We start from the raw sequence: 18340 nt of genomic DNA, 5'->3' as shown, positions 1-18340 counted from the left end.
GCTGATGATGCTAAAGTTAGCATCTGACCCTAAGCTTTATTTTTATTGTTCAAAATGTGAGATAATGGCCAAACCTGAACTGAAATATATTTTACACAACTCAGACTTTTCCCAAACATCACATTTGTTTTTTAACGGGGGAAAACAGAAACCAACCAGCTGACAAAGCAACTAGAGTCATGACATTAGTATGACTTCTGGCTCCATACATTTTATCAACTAGTCAACTAAACGCTTTGAGACTTATTAAAATGATTTGCACAGCCTTTATTCTATTTATGCAAACCCAGATGATATTTTTAGTACCACTTTTCAAAACTGCAGCACATTTTAAGATCACAAACCCAAACCAAATTTATTCAACAGTTTGATTTTTGAAACTTGCATACAATGAAAATAAAAAATGAAGATTAAAATCTTTTCTTTTTCATGGACTTGTTCCAGTGGATCAACTCATCTCGTGAGCTGGCTGTATTCCCAGTCACATTTTTGACCTCTGCTGCTCTTCTACCTCTTCCAACTTGAATTTTGTTCAAACAAAAACACCTTTGGCATTAATTTATTCCTCCAGCAGTGTGTTTTACACTCCTGTAGACAGGTGTACCAAAACAGTGCTGCTTGAAAATAGGACTGGACATGAATAAATTCTGGGTATTTTTAACGCTTTCTGAGGCAGAACCAAGTTAATTATATTGTTTATGAGCGCTAGACATCACTGGGAACCTCGTAGCTGCGCATACAGAGAAGTCATGAGTCGCCACTTAATGTCTTTGCCTTTGAGGAAACAAGGCATATCTGATACAGTAAAACCTATTTAAGAGATCAGATCTTCAGCATTCATGTTTTTTTTTATTGACTTTGCCCTTTTATTGGCCAATATTAAACACGCCGACTGCGAGGCACAAAAGATATGACAGGCTTATGGGGGAGAAGCACGAAAAGGTCATTCGTTCAACTTTGAGAGGGAGATGCGTAGAAGCGCTGCATCCATTCTTAATGGGTTAAGGGAGAAGGTTTTCAAGAAGCTCGGGTCAAAAATTGGTTGTAAAAGCGGGTTTTAAGATGGTCTGACTGGATGACAGCCGCTGCCTGTGCACCCGCAGTGCTCCACAGCTGCCTTGGGGCAACAGTGCTGTTTCATTTCATCTGAGTAGCTGCCTGTCTTTCACTGCTTCTCTATGAGATCAGGCATCTCTCCTGACTCTGAATATTTGTTTCTGTCAAAAACTTCTGACGTCAAGGACGACATGAAAGATGTCCGACAGCTGGTGGTGGGACACTGGAAACGGGCAAAAATATGAAAACAAAAGAGTTCATCCGTCAAACTCCAAACTATTTGGGGTCAAAACATGAACATTTTCACACTGCGGGTGTGAAAAGGACTCCAATAATGTGTTGGTTTTTTTTGCATTTGAAGTCTGTTTAAAAATATTTTAAAAGTAAGTAAAATAAAAGTGACGTGAGATGGGAAATTATTTTGTATAAATATATTTTTTGGACATTTTTAGAAATAACGTTTCTGAAACAATGTGCAGTGGTGATAAAAACCCATTTGTTTTGAATGTGTGAATTTTAAAGTTTAATGCCTTTTTAATTTAAATTGCCTAATTACTGGGTGGTCATGTACTTTTATTAAATTGATTGAATCTATGTAGTGCTTTTATGGCCGTTTTGAATATGTTCATATAGCAGGCAAATACAACCTAAATCCAATTTTTTTCCAAAGTGTGACTGATTTTTTCACGACTCCCGTTAAATGTTTGTTGATGTCTAAACTTTGTTAAATTACTGATAAATAATAGTCATAATATAAAATGCTCATTCATAAATACAACAAAAATGATTAACTAAGCTAGCCTACCAACAAACCAGCCTCATGCTAGCAGTTAGCTTCGCGATTAGCATTAGCATAGTTATCACAGTTTTATAACCCAATCTAAGCTTCCCCTAAACACTGTAACATAACAGAGTGGTATAATGTTTGTTAGAGCAGTGTGAAAGTACCTTTAGTGATAATATAGTTTATTTTTTTAAACTTTAAATGTCTCAGTAGACAGAAACTAGCATCAAATCAACAAAACTGTTTAAACAAGAATTTCCACTTCAACATGAACGATAGCTGTATGTCTGTATCTGCTGCTTTGGTTAAAGCATGTTTTAGTTAAGTTAATCACAGCAGGCAGAAGTTTTACTAACAATATCAGTGGAAGTAAGAAGTGCAATGAAGCAAAACTACTCGTAAAAGTAAATGTTTTCTCAAAAAGTTAAATGAGTCAAAGTAACTAGTTACTAGTCTTCTGTGCATGTTGGCAGCTGTTTAAATGTGCACCACCACCTGCAGCCTATTCTCCATACACCAAGATTGCCAGTTCAGACTCTGTTGAAACCCGTATAAATCCCTCACCCGATTCGTAAGCTGATGCAATCTTCTCTCTGAAGTCTCCAGAAAGCTTACGCATAAAACTTTAGCCATTTCAAGTGAAAATGAGAGGTTGTCCAAATTTATTCCTCAACAAAAACTGCCTTTTTGTTCCATTTTACAAAACCTTTTCTTCAGTTTTGTTTATATTCCTTGAAATTCTCATTTTTATTAAAATTGATATTAAGATTTCCACATATCCAAATACGGTAGAGAAAGATTTAAGCTCTTGTTAGGAATGTTAGCTTTTATATCTGACTTTTCAACCTAGAAGCAGCAACATAACTCCTTTAATTTGACTAGTCAGGTGTCAAAACTGAAGTTCAATCACCCTGTGCATGCAAACAAGAAGCTGCAGAGTAGAGCCTGTTGTTGTGAAGATGAACAGAACTGCAACACCATGAAGCACAGAAGTTTATTAGAAGTGATAGCAAACCTTTAGAAGAAGTTGAACCATCATGAAGTCAGCAGCAGTGGGCAGAGAGTCAGACTTATTCGATAGAGGTGCAGCTATCCTGCCTCTTCGTGCAATGAATTCTGCTGCTGTGTTTACTCTGAAAACAATGGAGGCAGCAGCAGCAATCACTCTCTGACTCAAAGTAACTTAAAACTGTACTTCCAATCCTGTTTCCTTTAAAAACTACTAAAGCGCCCCTGCAAAGTGTTCTTCTCTCTTGTACAGGCTTCCTTGTTTTGCAGACGTTGCACTATAAGAAGCATCAAAGAGCATTTATCACACAAATAGTCTTGGGACCAGGACTGGTTTTCATTTGTCACCATTAAAAGAACATGTCCGCCTGCTGTTCAAACGATTCAATGGATTGACAATAAAAAAAAAAAGTAGTTTTACAAAACAGTTAGAAATGATGGTTAAAAAGTAGTACTTAATCTTGTTTAGGTCATAATATTTATGACTGAAACTTGTTTTATTGGTTTTCCACCAGGGTGGATCTGGGCTGGTAGCCAGACCACCAAGTAATTCCCAAACTTCGAAGAACACAGAAGGTTTTGGACAAGTACTAAATTGATTTGTTCTCCTGGAAGAGACAAACTGTCAGCAAACTTTTTAATTAGTTTTCTTATGCAGCCAGAAAATGTTAAACTGTGGGACAATGGGGGCATTGATTTGGAAATAAATCAATTCAAGTTTATGACATAGCACATTTCAGGAACAAGGCAGTTCAAAGTCCATTACACTGAAAAACATCAGCCACCGATTATGAAGCAACCAGTAAACATTACATTTCATCAGATTCAATCAAGTAAATGCTTGTTGTTCAATGGTTCTGGGGATGCAGAGTGGACCAGAACCAGAATACCTGAGGTCTGGCAGGTAGATTTTCTTTGGTGCCAAACTGTTCAGTGATTAATAAACTAACAGTATTTTAAAGTCTACGCTCTGTGCTCAGACTGTAGAACTGGCTGATGTGCTCCATCTTCCTGGTTTTAGTCAGAACGCCAGCAGCAGCGTTCTGGACCTGACTTTACTGCCTGATCCAGAATCAATGCCACTGAAGATAAACACATGCAAAAGCATAAATATCTTCTACTGAATTAAAATATGACCCAATAGTAAGTTTCATAAGGAGTCCTTGGCTGTATTTTTATTCTTGGCGTAAGAAAAACCTGTATCCTCTTCCACACACTTTACATTAATTCACTACAATCTGTTAGTCCAACACCGAAAAAATAAACATTCAAGTTTGTTATTCTAATGTAGGGAAAATGTGAAAGGCCTAAGGGGAACAGGTCCGTTTGCACAGCATCTATACTTTACATTGTGTACATAAAAATGCAAATATGAGCACATATCTGAAAAATTAAAGCCATCGTTTGTGCTTTAACCTACACGAGTTGTGATCTGATAATTCTGCTCTACTGGCCAGCTGTGATGATATTCCCATTTTCATTACTTTGTTTTTTCCCCACCTACACTTATTTTTCCTCCCACTTGCTTCCTCAGGGGTTTGAGTGTTATTACCGTCTCCCCCTGTCTGAGCTGTGTGGAGACGGCGTCTGCTGATATTTACCCGATTAACAGACCTCACCGCAGAGGCTTCGGCGCACGTCGCCGTTTTTGTCACGATCATAAAATCTTTCAGTGCTAAGTGATTTATTCTGTGGAAATAAATGCTGAGAATTTTGTTTTAGGCCTGGTCTATTGCTAGTCTCTCTGATAATTGGTCATTAGTGAACCGGCTTCAGTGCTGGAGTCAGTATTTCTCCAACCTACACTGCAAAAACAAACTATTACCAAGTATTTCTGGTCTAGTTTCTAGTGCAAACGTCGTAGCAAAACTGAAATAAGACAAAACTTGCAAGTAACTTTTCAGCAAGATAGGAGATTGTATAAAGTTAATTCTGTAGTAGTGGTGAAAATTCAGTCATTACATGGGGGGGGGGAAAGGTTCAGTGAAATAATCTGCTAGAGGAACTAGTTATTTTTCAGAAATATTAAATTATTATTGTAAAGCAAGTATTTTTAGTAACCTTCATCTGCTTTCTAGTGCAAACATCTTAGTACACTTGAAGAAATCTTGATAAAAGGTAAAGAGTTAGGATAAAAAGTCCTTACTTTACAATAATTGAGTTAGTTAATGACTTAGTTGATTACTTTTCCACATTAATGTAATTTGTTTTGTTTCATTTTGTTTCAACACTGCAGAAGTTTTAACAGTTATGTTAGTGTGAAGAAATTATACCAAAGCTAAAGAATAATAAAATACTTAATTGATCAAAACACCATTACATGATGAGTACAGTAAGTGGAACAATGGCTTATATTTCCGTTTGAAATCTCCTACTTTACCTCCGTTTCACAAAACACCGAGACGTGTACAAAACATGCTGTAAAAATAACGTTACTTAAAAAAACAACATATGAGTTTATTTCGGAAACAAAACACCTTCACAGCATTACTCTGCATAACAGGAAGAGACCCGGTGAGGGAAGCAGGAGAACTGAATGAGACGGGAATCTGCAGCAGGCGGTGGAAAACTAGAGCCAACTGAAGATGGGCAGACATCAGGAAGCCAAAACAAAAACCAGACAAAAGAAATAAGCATACAACGTAAAAAAAACTGTCATGAGCTCTAATGCTAATGGTTTAGATTGATTTTTAACCGTTAAATAACTAATATCCCAGAGAGATGATCAGATCTATTACGTTTACTTTAGAGGTGAAAATGTTCAAATTCACTAAAGGAATTCAGTTCATGGTTTAAACATCATTTATTACTTAAAATAATAATGTGTATTTTATCCTGAATAGAAAAAAAGAAACTAAAAAGCCAACACTAAACATCAGATTCAATTGACATAAATCAGCCGTTTTCTACAATATTCTCAGATTATTTTTTAACTCAATCTGACTTGGAGAAAACATTTAAACAACTGCTTTTTATTATACATGTATAATATAAAAATATATTTCTTTTAATTTGTCCTTATTGAATCGAAATAACGGACAAATTCCCGAACCATCCGACACTTTTCTCTGGTTTAGGATTATTTTTCAGTAGATATTCTTTACAGTGATCTCCATATATGTTATATTCTTTCCAATATTTTCTGTTTATTCACATAAGGTTTTACATAACTTGAACTTTCTGCTTCCCTCCCTGCATTATGCCGTTTCTTACTGTGCTAAATAAGCACACTAAAACCAGAAAACATAAAGCATATATTAAAAGAAAGTCGCAGTCTGGAGCTGTACAACGGTTAAACTAATTTAAAATGTAAATTCCTCATGAATCAGTGTGAAGTTAATTTCCATATTAATTCTGACGCTCTATAGGAGAAAAGCTGCATTATTCTGATCCATTAAAAATTCGTCTCCGACTCACGACTGGGTCAGTTCATAACCCTGTTAAAACGTCGACACCTTTGCCCATGTCCCTGAATAATAATAATAACGCCAGTGCAAAACAATGAAGCTATTAAAGCAGAGGGGGAAATAAAAGGTTAGGATATAAAAGTGTATGCAAAACAAAAACTTGATCCTCATGACTCATTCCTTCCCCTCCGCTGCAAAAGTCAATGCCTGCTGATTTGTTTGTCATGTTTATGGCTGCCTTGACAACTAATAACTTTCTGTGGGAGTTTCTCGTGGGTGGTAATCTGCGCCGGCAGATCGGCCGGCCATATGTTCTTTGATTATTGAAGGTGATGTGCGAGGGCCCCCGTCAGCCTGCTGCGCTCGTCGTGCTACGTGAAGCAGACACACAGGTCAAGGCTCGCACCCGAAAGCCCGACATATGCTAATGAGCTCATCTCATAAAATATGCATGGGGCCCTCTCTCAGGACCGAACTGTGGCAGAGGCGTGATTCTGCAGGAATTATGGGAACAGTCATTTTCCATTATGTTGGAGCTAAATGAGGACTGACCTGCGGCAGAGGCATGTCTGACCCGTGTCAAGGCGGTTCCTGCCAATTTCATATTGGGGAACATTGCAGATCAGTTTCTGCTCTTTAAAGGGAGTGTGGTGACAGCGAATAAATGGATCTGGTTGCACAAGATAACCTTGGAGGAGTAATCTACCTCTGAAGCCGGTGTTCCAAGTCTGTATAATTAATCAAAGACAATGATGTCAATGAGGGCTCCATTTATGAAATTAGAGAGACGCTTTCTTCCATTACTGTACAGATTCGTAGAGCCTTATGTGGAGAGGTGGATCGTTTGCTCCTTTCTTCCCACCGGCTGCTGTTCCAGTCACTCGTTTCTAGAACAATGGCGTCTCGTGTAACAAGGCCAGAGCTGAACGCTTCGGTGTTGACAGTGTAGTAAACGACTGGAAACGAGGCGCCAGCAGCCGCAGCCACAGCAGCAGCCGCAGCAGCAGCCGCAGCCGCAGCCGCAGCCGCTTGGAGAACCAACTGCTAAAACCACACTGAGAATGCAGCAGATATTTTTCCCTTTAGAAAAAGTCACTCCAGCTAATACTTTATTAAATGTCATTTATTGTTATATAACACAGATTAAGAAGAATGTATGGGTGTTTTCTACAATCGTCATTATTACTTTTATTACTAATAGTAGTAATAGATGTTCTTGTTTTGTCATGAATTGGTTTCTAACCATTTTGTCCATGTAATTTATTTGCCAGCTCTTTTGCACAACATAATGAACAGGTGCATTAATATTATAACATGGGTTTAAGCTATATATTTTATTAAACTGAGATAAGGGATGAGATTAAATAAGTGTTCATTTCTTTCTACTCCTTTTCAAACAGAAGCGTACCAAACATATGAAACCCACATTCAGCTTCCTCTGATCTGGAACAAAGTGCAAAAATGCTGAAGCACCGAGTTCCTTTAAATCCCTGCCAACACACCATTTACTGAGAGCTGCCTTTGATTGGAACATCATTCATTTTAATCTGCATTTAAACTTTTCATTAATTATACCACTTGTTTGTTTTACGTCATCGTGTACAGCTCTTTGAACTGCCCCTTTCCTTGGTATGGCACTTTTTTAAAAAAAAAAGTTTCAAAGCGACAAAACGAGGATTTTAGTGACTAAATCAACAAAAAATATTAACTGATCTCCAACTGCCAAAAACTGAACAGCTGTCAGATTTTTAGAAAATTATTGAATTGTCCAGGGACATACTCTTGAAGTAACTGATTTGAAAATTTGTAGGTTTTTAAAACGTACAGTTTGGCGTCATCTGCATAGAAATGAACAATTCTTGCTAAAAGGAACCAAGACATGCAAACAAAAGAGGGTAAATGACTCATCCTTGAGGTACACCACAACCAAATGCACCCACAGGAAACGATGATAAAAAACAGAACAAAATGTTAAAAATGTAGTTTTTTCAAACTCAAATATCTATGAACATTTAGATATAATGTAATTAAACTGTCATACCAACTGAGATCGTACAAAGCTTTCGCCTGGCCATACTTTGAAAAAAACTTTTTAGTTATTTTTATGTGATGTACACAGATTCCCACATGCATGTCAAAATGCCAAGCAGAGTCAATCTGCAGTTGCCCTTTATTGTCAAGCCGCGCCCCTTATAAGGTTGACTTCTCAGGAAAAGCAACATTTCTTGGAGATCACTGTGAGCATGCTCCTGTACGGTGACATTTCAGTCAGTGCTCATGTCATTTTGATACATACACCCTGTTGTGCATCTTCCTTCGTCGTCTTCTGGTTTTTGTTTCATGTTTTATTCCGTCTGTGAAGAAAGTTTTCTTCTTCTTTACCTGCAGTTTTTAGATGAAATATACCGAGACAAGGAAATCATGACATGCATCAGAACCCTCTCATTAAAGTGTCATTGAAAATGCTGACTTTTAGCCAGCCTATGGGTGAGGAATTGCTGCAACATTGGCAGGTCTGCGGCTCGGTGTGTGGTGGCCGGTAATTGACAGCGAAAATAAAGGCACCGTTTTTCCCCACAGAGACAAGTTTTCTTGCTAATTAGAGCATGTATCCATGAGAACTGCCTGGCGTAGAAGTAATCTATCACAAGGCACATAATTACAGCACTTACTTTTATGCTTGAGAGTGAAAGCACTATAATTTATCATTGAGCAGTTAAAAACTAATGCAGGTGAGCAGTGGGGGAAAGAATATAGGCTGCTAAGTGCCACCAAGATATTGGTATTTATGAAAAGAAAGCCATTACCAATTGGTGTTTGTGAAAAGGAAGCTATTAGCACCGCATGTTATGACCGAGTGTGAGGTGAGGCGACCCTGCACTACCCTTACTCTTTATTTTAATAAGGTGTTATTAGTTTGCAGTACAGGTGATGCAAAAAAATAGCCATTTTAAAACAGATTTTCTCTCTTTCAGGTAATGAGATCGAGAAGTCACCGTCTGCAGCCCTGAAGCACGCTGCGACTCCACGCCTCACTCATCCACACAACTCATCGCCAGCAGCCGTTTTCCCCCCGTAACTCAGTTCTCAACAAGGACTTCAACTCGGGGAACTGAACCTCACAAATCGCCAATGCTTACAAGGAACTGCCTGCTGCTGTTCCTGTGGATTCTTGTCAACGAGGGTTCCGTCTTTTCCTCACACAAACCTTCATCCCCACTGGGACGGAGCAGGAGCGGGCGAGAGCGCGCCAGGAGCTCGGTGGGCTCGACGAGGAATGGGGCGGCTGCGTTTCAGCGCGTCAAGAGGGGCTGGGTGTGGAACCAGTTCTTTGTCCTGGAGGAGTACATGGGCTCAGACCCGCAGTACGTGGGCAAGGTAAGGAAAAAAATTAATAAAAAATCTTTGCGCACCAGTAATTTATGGTACAGGAGAAGTCATAAATCAAGCAGTAAGGAGTTGTGGAGCAATTGAATCAAGGGGTAAATGGAGGGAGCAAAGGAATGTTAGGAGATATAATGGGATAAAGGAGGGTAAAAAAGGAAAACACTGATGATAGATAAAAGTATCAGGTGAGAAACATTAGAAATGGTCTAAATACATGGACTTTGATGCTAAATAAACATAGAAACTGGGTAGGGGTGGAGATCTCAAGATAGTTTGTGGTACTATTGTGATAAACTAAACTATTCTGTAGGCGACTGTACGGCTGTGATGGGATGAAACAGAAAGCCATACCGACTGTAATACGCTACCTTATGACACCAGTCATATAAAAAAGTGTGATTTGTGTCACTAAACTGCAACTTTAATGACTCTCAATGAACAAACAGTGGAAACAAGTAATAAAACCTACAATCCTGACAATACAGATAATTTTGTTTTTTTTTAACCTTTATTAATTGGAATTTATTGTGACAACAAAAGTCAAAGTTCTTCAAGATGAATGATAAAAGATGTGATAAATGTCCAGCCCTACAGTACAGTGGTAAACTCTTAAAACTTGAACTTTTTCCACATTTGATTTGTAGTTTAAAAGTGGACAGTTTTCTTCCAAGTTTGACTTTCGGGCCCCTTTAATTGCCCCTCTGGGGATAATTTCGAACTGAACTGAACCCGAGAGGTCCATTTGAGAACAAACAGGATCAAGAAGACAAAGACACAGCAGTCGGGTCAGAGCAAAAGCTGCAGAGAAGTTCAAACCAGGACCTGAAATCTTATAAAACTTAGAGTGTGACCACATTTACATAAAATTGTTTGTGATTGTAACCATTAATTAAAGTCTTGTTCAATATAAACTGAAAACTCATCATTACAACAAACTAATATATTAAAGGTTGTTTTTTTTTACACAGCCTTTCCTCAGGTTTTTACAGCTTTAGGAGGGAAAAAAGATTTTCTGAACTTGCATAACCTCAGTGCTTTAAAAAGATTATTGTGATTACATCCATCCATTTTCTTTACACCCTTTTCCTTTAGTGGGGTCGGGATATTGTGATTAAAACAGGGTCTTTTTTTTAGTTTTTTTAATTAAGAAAACTTAAAAAAATATGAAAGTAGCAGCTGTTTGAGAAATTTGGCCTAGAGAAAGAAATGCTAAGGAAAATATCCCCAGAAAAGTAGGAACCGTGTAAAAAATAAAATATAAAAATGCTAATGGACATGGTAGCTAGTGAATAACTTCACTTCTGCATATAAAAAGTCAAAATACGATGAATGAAGGGGAACCAGATCTTGCTGCAGCTGTGAATTTATTTCAGTGTTAATGTGATGAAGCATGAAAAAGAATATTCATTCTCGTCTGGATAGATTTAATTTACAGCTAGTTCTAGTTACCTTGAACAACTGTAAATCTACCAAGTTATGGCCATCTATTTAAACTGACACTCTGTGCCAAGAGGCTTCTAATTAAAGCAGCAGCTCAGAGAGACTCAACTTAAAATCACCACGTATTTCTTATGGACTCTACAAAGTTGACCTTGATGGAAAAATTTAAACATAATGCCACTGGTGAGAGAAAAAAAAAAACTTAAAAAGTCCCATTTAAAGTTTGCCATGGGCCTAATAAGAGAGTGGCTTAAATCAAAATATAATTATGTGCTAGAATGGTCCACTCCAAGGCCCGGTTGGACCGGGCCATCGGGATTCGCTTTCCATTTAATCAGACTGAGCTTGAGCTAGTTTGGAAAAATGTCATCTTCCAACTGGATGAGACAAACTCCAAAAGACTTTCAGCTGTAATTGCAGTGAAAGATAGAGACAAATACCATGAATTTTAAGCTTTTTTAAAAAAAAGAAATAGTTAGAAAAAGCCCCGTTAATTTTCACTTCACAGATATACATCACTTTATGTTGGCCTGTCAAAATTCCACTAAAATAACATTATGATGCAAAATTCAATATTTGCACATTTTTATGCTTCCATTTGGGTTTTTGCTGCTTCTAAAAAACAAGCTCAAATGCTTTTTGGCAATAAGTTAATGTTGTTGGTGTCTGGTAAATGAGCAATTTCATAAACTTCCCAGTTAAGTCATATTTGGGGCCTTGCAACCCAAATGGAGCTGAAGGACGTTTGGTCAGCTGGTTTTACTGCTGTATGCGCTGTACAATGGCTGCTGGAAGAGACAAGTGTTTTGTTGTTGACTCACTATTCAGGAACAACTTGATGCGTTCTTGTTGGTTGTGCAGGAGGCTCTACTGATGCTTTTCAAATGCGGTTTTATAGTTATACATCTGTTTGGAGTCATTTTTATGTGCGAGTGTAAATGTGGAGTTGGGGGCGTGGCCAGCAGCAGCTTATTTGGATTTAAAGTGACAAGACGCCCTAAAATGGCTCATTCTGAAAGGAGCTCAGGGTAGACAGAACTGAGATTTCATCATCCAAGATGGAGTTTGTGCAAAAATGTAATGAACATGTTTTTTTATAGTCCATAAATCTATCCTGATCTGTTCACGTACAATAAGGTCACCTTTAAGGTTTTCCAGCTGTAATGTGATTAAATAATTCTGCAAGGCACAGTTGTACAGCCTACCAATACATCCTAAAGGTTACTGCTTCACGTTGCCCCATTTAATTCACCCCATGAAGCTTCACTACTGTTATCTTTTAAATCTTGTGAGGAGAAATTGTCCCTGCGTCTACAGACGAGACAAAGAAATCCATACATGCTAATGCTCCTGTGCCACAACCTCTCTCTGCCACTGTAAGCAGACGCACAAGGCATCAAAGCCGAGAGAGAATCGATGGTATGGTGGAAATAACTTTAAATTACGGTCCTTGCAAAGCTGTAAGAACATCATACTTATGAGCCGGGGAAGGGTGCCAAAAGCAATAAAAAGGTAGAAGAGACTGCAGCAGCCTGAACAAAATGCATCCCATCAGACCCACTTGTTTTGGTCCCCTCTAAAACCTTGGCTATCACTCTTTTTACCAGGATTTCTTATTCACTGCTGTGGCTTAGGACATTCGTAAGCAAACTCTGTGGGGGTTTACGGCTAAAGTTGTAATTTGGCAGTCCTGGCTTACACAGGATAATAGTAAGACTGACTTATCTGCCCCAGTGCCACTGCAATCAGCCCTGACAAGCCGTGCTGTTTGTGCAAGTCTCTGAGGGTAAAGCAGGGAGAGAGGCAGAGGCTGATGTCTGTTGCACTTCTAAGTCCTTAATCCTGGACCGCTGCACTGCTTCAAAATAATTGACTGATTTTTCCACATATGACCAGCATTTGGAGATGCTCCGATCTTTGTTGGGACAGTCTTAATAGGGAGGATTTTAGCTCGTAATAATTGTAGCGATGGCACATTAAGAAGTTGAAAGCTGGCTGTCTGAATCAAGTACCAACAGACTTTAGATAAGGCGTCAGGAATGCACCGTCAGGGACACACAGTTAGCCGTGATGCTAACAACAACAAAAGACGAGGATCGTTTCACCTACTCAGGAGTATATCTACGTTCCACATGCACTGAGAAGTTGACATTTTTAATTTCCAAGTCAGAGAGAAAAAAATAGCATATATTATATATAAGAGGCTGCACAGTGGGGCAGTTGGTAGAGCTGTTGCCTTGCAGCAAGAAGGTTCTGGGTTCGATTCCCAGCCCCGGTCTTTCTGCATGGAGTCTCCATGTTCTCCCTGTGCATGGTGGGTTTTCTCCAGGTACTCCGGTTTCCTCCCACAGTCCAAAAACATGACTGTCAGGTTAATTGGTCTGTCTAAATTGTCCCTAGGTGTGAGTGTGTGTGTGCGTGGTTGTGTGTCCTGTGTGTCTCTGTGTTGCCCTACGACAGACTGGCGACCTTTCCAGGTGACCCCGCCTCTCACCCGGTATGCTAGCTGGAGAGGAACCAGCAACCCTCCCAACCCCACCAAGGGACAAGGGTGTAAAGAAAATGGATGGATGGATGGATTATATATAAGCAGATATTTCAGCATTTTTAAAAACGTTCCTTAAAGCTGCAGTAACTTAAAAATATATGTTTTTACATATATTGTCATATTGTGACAGTATAGTATGAGAGATTATTTTTTAAAATAAAAATAAAAAAAAATAACCATCTCTCAGTGCTACTATTGAGCTCTTTAGATTCCAGTCTGGTCCCGGTCAGAAACCACCAATCAGAGACAGAAGGCGGGTCTTAGAACTGTCAATCAGGCTTGTGTATGCGCTGCTCAATGTGCTAATGGTGGAGAAACAACTTACAGTTACAGGAAAACTGTTTATCTGCCATCATTTTTGGCTATGCTAACTAGCCTTAGCATTCTTGCTATTGGGATGAAGCTGTAGCGTAGCAGAGAGCAAGGGGGAGGAGGTGAGCAGCGTGTACACGAGAATGATTGAAAACCCTGCTTCTACCTCTGACTGAGGTGTGTACTTCTGCATGAGTTTGACGTTTACACATTTTACCATCACAACATAGTGACAGTTTTAACAAACATTTTTATACAAGCTACATCCTGCAGCTGTAAACAGATAAAAAGGTTAATATTAGTGTATTGATGTAGTAAAAATCCATATTACCATCTAAAAAAAACAAAACAAGTCCTCATAATTTTGCATATATATGATGATGCTCATCAGATATGAAGAGCCAATAGCTTCAGCACTTAGGAAGTAATAAACTTGATTTATGCTACATAAAGACATCGAGGAGAAATATCTACTTGATGTAAGTTCTTAGCGGCTCATAATATTTTGACAGAACATACATTCAGAAATGCTGAACGTTTCCTTTCAGTGATTCTAATTTGGGATCCAACCTTGAAAAGCAAGAAGTTCAAACCTCAAGTTAAAAATCCAATATCTCTGCTGCTACATACATCACTTATACTTTATATTTTATCTCTAATTTCATCACAACACTGTTCAATATTCATTAATGATTTGTTGCCAGAGTGGAGACAAATGCTTTGCTCTGTGCTTTTAATCACAAATAATAGATTATAGTGGCTTAGCCCCACAATTAGCCTTGCAATATCAAATAGATACAGAGACAGAGATAGATATTTAGATGACCTCTAAAGTTAATCTTCTAACTTTGAATATATTGCAAACTCCAGCCTCTAAATTTAAAAGTCACATTGGCTAACAACCTTTTTATTTGCACTTTTATGGGTTTTTATCTCTTCCACCTACATATTATTGCCATTTAAAATATTGTGTCAACATGTTCACTGACCGCTTATATGACCAATATAAGCAGATCTAATTTTATCTATATAGCACATTTTCAGCAACAAGGCAACACAAAGTGCTAGTGTAGTTGGCTTGGTGACCAAGGCTAATTAGCTTAGCAAATGAGAATATTCAACTTGATTTGCCCAGGAAGTTAAAACCCAATATAGCATCCAACTGCATTAAGCGCCATCTCCAGTTTTTAGCTGTACTGGAGTCATCAGTTTCCTATTTTACAATAATTGATGCAAAATAATGCAGAGCAAATTTTGTTACTGAACATCTCAGATTAGTTTTAAAAATAGCAAATGGAATTCAGTGCGCTCAGAAACTGAGCTTTATTTGAAACCAAATTAGAAAATCCAATCGTACAACAAATCTAAAAAAAAAGGTTGATGTGTGTTGTATTTAGTGGGTATGTTTTTGGTTCATGATGTTTGTGCAGGACCTTCTCTGCTGCTGAATTACCACAGGATGCCAAAGGTAGAACTTGGTTGAAAAATGTTGAATTCTGTAAAGTCACAGGAAATGTTTCTGAACTTGAACAGAGATGCAGAACTGGGCCAGCTTTAAGAGAGTAACATCCTGGCTGCCAGAGCCAGAACGTTATTCAAACTTATCAGACGTTAATCAGCTAATACCTTTTTGCCGTTTTTACACAACTTCCCAAAAGTTAAAGAGCAGCACAAATATTTCCAGCTGCTCAGCATCCAAGCCAGAGGGAATATCTTTCCAAAAAAAGATAAATCTATTAAAAAAAAGAATAAATCAGAACTAATAACAGAGGTACTTCAACCTGCTGAGCTTGGAAGAAGCAGCATTGTGTAAAGTCTACTGTTTTTTTTAGCATTACAGCATGTTATAACATAATTTCCCCATTTCTTAGATTCTTTCAAATACTTTATGGCAACCATTCAGCTGTGCAAAACACCTGGGTGGACCAAGCTCCGCCTTCATGGCGCAGCTCCTCCTCTTAGCTGCAGTTTCTAAGCTTCCGCCTCACAAAGCAGCCCTTCCCTCCGACTCCTCCACTCAGCTCCTTCAGACTAGCCAGCAGCAATTAGTAAACACCTGGTGGATCTGCTGAGCTCATTGTATGAGCTGCTTCTTAGTGAAACACTGGTATAAATGTTGCTAAAGAGCTAATAGGAGTGATGCTCTGATTACTTCCTGAAGGCTGAATGTCAGAAAGAGTTTTAAAAAGAGACTACATTTCAAGATGCTAAATTACAACAAATTTGTCATTTTTGATATATGTTGTATTTTATAGCAACTGAAGGTAACAGTTATTTAATTGAACTATAGAATGGCACTATGTGGCTGCAAAATGCATAATACCGGCCCTTTAAGAGATGCAGTAAATGGAAGGCAGTTTCTAAACATCAGGTCCATTCAGTGACCTACATGGTGTGGGGTAAGAGTGACACATTAAATTTGCTCTCCGCTCAGTGGCAGAAGTGCCTCTCTGGACCTATTGAAGTAGTAATTTCTGTATCTGACTGCAGCCTCTAAAAGGAGGGAGAAGATCAGATGAGGAAAAAGCAGAGAGAGTTACTGAAGACTGGAGAAGCTTTACTTGGAGCATTTGAGAGTCGGGGTGGGAGCTAGCTGAAGAGTCCCAGCATATGAGTATGATGTAAGAGAAACTTTGTGGCAGATGATGATATTGCCAGAGGAGTTCATACTTCAGGGATGTGTGACTGAATCATCTGTCGACCCAGCCTCATAAGCTTGGCAACACTTTAACGATTGTGTATGCAGAAAGTATTACCCTCTGACCCGCTTTCCAGCCAGACACACACGCAGCTGTAATGATCCAAGCAACACGAGTGTATATTACACACAGTCCTCCTTACATGCCATTACGGTTCATTATTTTGAATGTTTAAATCTTTTGGCACTCAGCCTAAAGAGGATAGCTGCGGTGGAGATTGATGGGAAATTTGGGGCAAGAGAATCACATGGAGCAAAGATCCCACTGGCTGCAAGTCAAGTAGAGGGATTCAGCTGCAGAGGGATTTTTTTTTTTTTTCCCACCCACATGTGCGCCGACCATGCAGCCATCAGATGTCCACCGAAAGGATTTCCACGTTTTTTTTCCTTCTTTTGTTTACTTTCCACTGAACGAGCGCCAGACACATAAAAAAAAAGAAAAAAAGAAAAACATTTGTATGGATTCTGAATGCAGATTGATGCAACTTTAATTGGAACCAGTTTTTATTCAGAGGGCAAATGCACAACAAACGTGATCTTGAAGCATTTTACAAAACAAGTACGATGCACATCCAGACTCCAAACTACAGTGAACCTTCGGTTTTCGCAGAGTTTGGGGACCCTGACCGCATGTGACTGGATAAAATTCACAAAAACCTGAGACTCTCTATAAAAACACCCTCAGCTGTCTATTTTAGTAGATCAAAAATACCTCAATGTGCATTATGAAACCATCTCATTATCTCCACTATCTGTGTCAAGGAAGGTCAATGCCAACCAATAGTGCGTCAAGTAGCATTAACGTCAGTTATTCCAGCTTCCCAGGTGACATTTTCTTTTGAATATTTTAGATATACAAAATGAAAACATATTTTTCTCCAGGCTGAATCCACAATGGACCCTGGAATCACCAGTAACTTCAACCAAAGTTTTGAAATCAGGGAACATCTCTCAAGTTGAAGAGATCAGAAGTTACTAGACTCTCTGAACGAGGGAGGATGGACTCCTCCTGCACCAGACCAGCTCCAAAGTGTCCATAACTCTTCAACGTGCCGTCGGCTCCCCGATAGCGAGAAGCGTTTAGTTCAGAGTCAGATCAGAGATAATATTCAGACGAGATTCTAAAATGACTTTTGATTGATTTGGTTATTGTTACGACCCGGCTCGGCCAGGGGAAAGGGAAGTAACATTAAAGAAACCTAGGTGGTAAGGTTTTACAATTTAGGAGTTTATTGTTTGGGTTTTGACAAAAAATAAAAATAAAAAGGTAAAAATTAACAATAATCAAAAGGTAGGGACTTGCAACAAAATTGTACTAAATAAGACAAAATCCACAAAACAACCAGGGTTGTAAACCAAATATCTTAACCAAATAAAAATGGACTTTCCATACAGGTTAGACAAAAACAAACTACAAATCTGTAGCCAAAATACAAAAAAATCCCCCACAGGGACAAAGTGGCAGGCTGTCTAAACAAAGAATCAGCCGCGCCTTCTCCCAGGAAGTCCTTGGTTTTTAAAGGGGAGGCCTCTTCAGGGATTGGTGGAGCTGGCAATTGATGAGCCAATCGCTGTAGGCCTCAGGGAGTGGCACAGGAAGGCAGGGCTGCATCCACTTCCAAGTGGAGTCAACTTGATTAGAAGCTGCCGATGGTACAAAAAAGGAAAAGAAAACATACACAAGGCCACTGGCCGTAACA

The 18340-nt window shown here is 38.8% G+C and overlaps 1 protein-coding gene across 1 annotated transcript in view; it reads left to right on the top strand.

The window, feature by feature from the left end:
- The window catches only part of LOC103456689 (cadherin-12), a 151306-nt gene that overhangs the window by 39436 nt on the left and 93530 nt on the right, over positions 1-18340 (top strand). The window contains exon 2 of the mRNA XM_008396402.2: positions 9231-9633. Coding sequence (XP_008394624.1) covers positions 9388-9633 — 246 coding nt within the window. The 5' untranslated portion in view covers positions 9231-9387. The remainder of the gene's footprint in view (positions 1-9230; positions 9634-18340) is intronic.

Source organism: Poecilia reticulata, linkage group LG20 (assembly GCF_000633615.1).
Source record: "Poecilia reticulata strain Guanapo linkage group LG20, Guppy_female_1.0+MT, whole genome shotgun sequence".
Lineage (NCBI taxonomy): Eukaryota > Metazoa > Chordata > Actinopteri > Cyprinodontiformes > Poeciliidae > Poecilia > Poecilia reticulata.
This window is presented reverse-complemented; position numbering and strand designations above follow the sequence as displayed.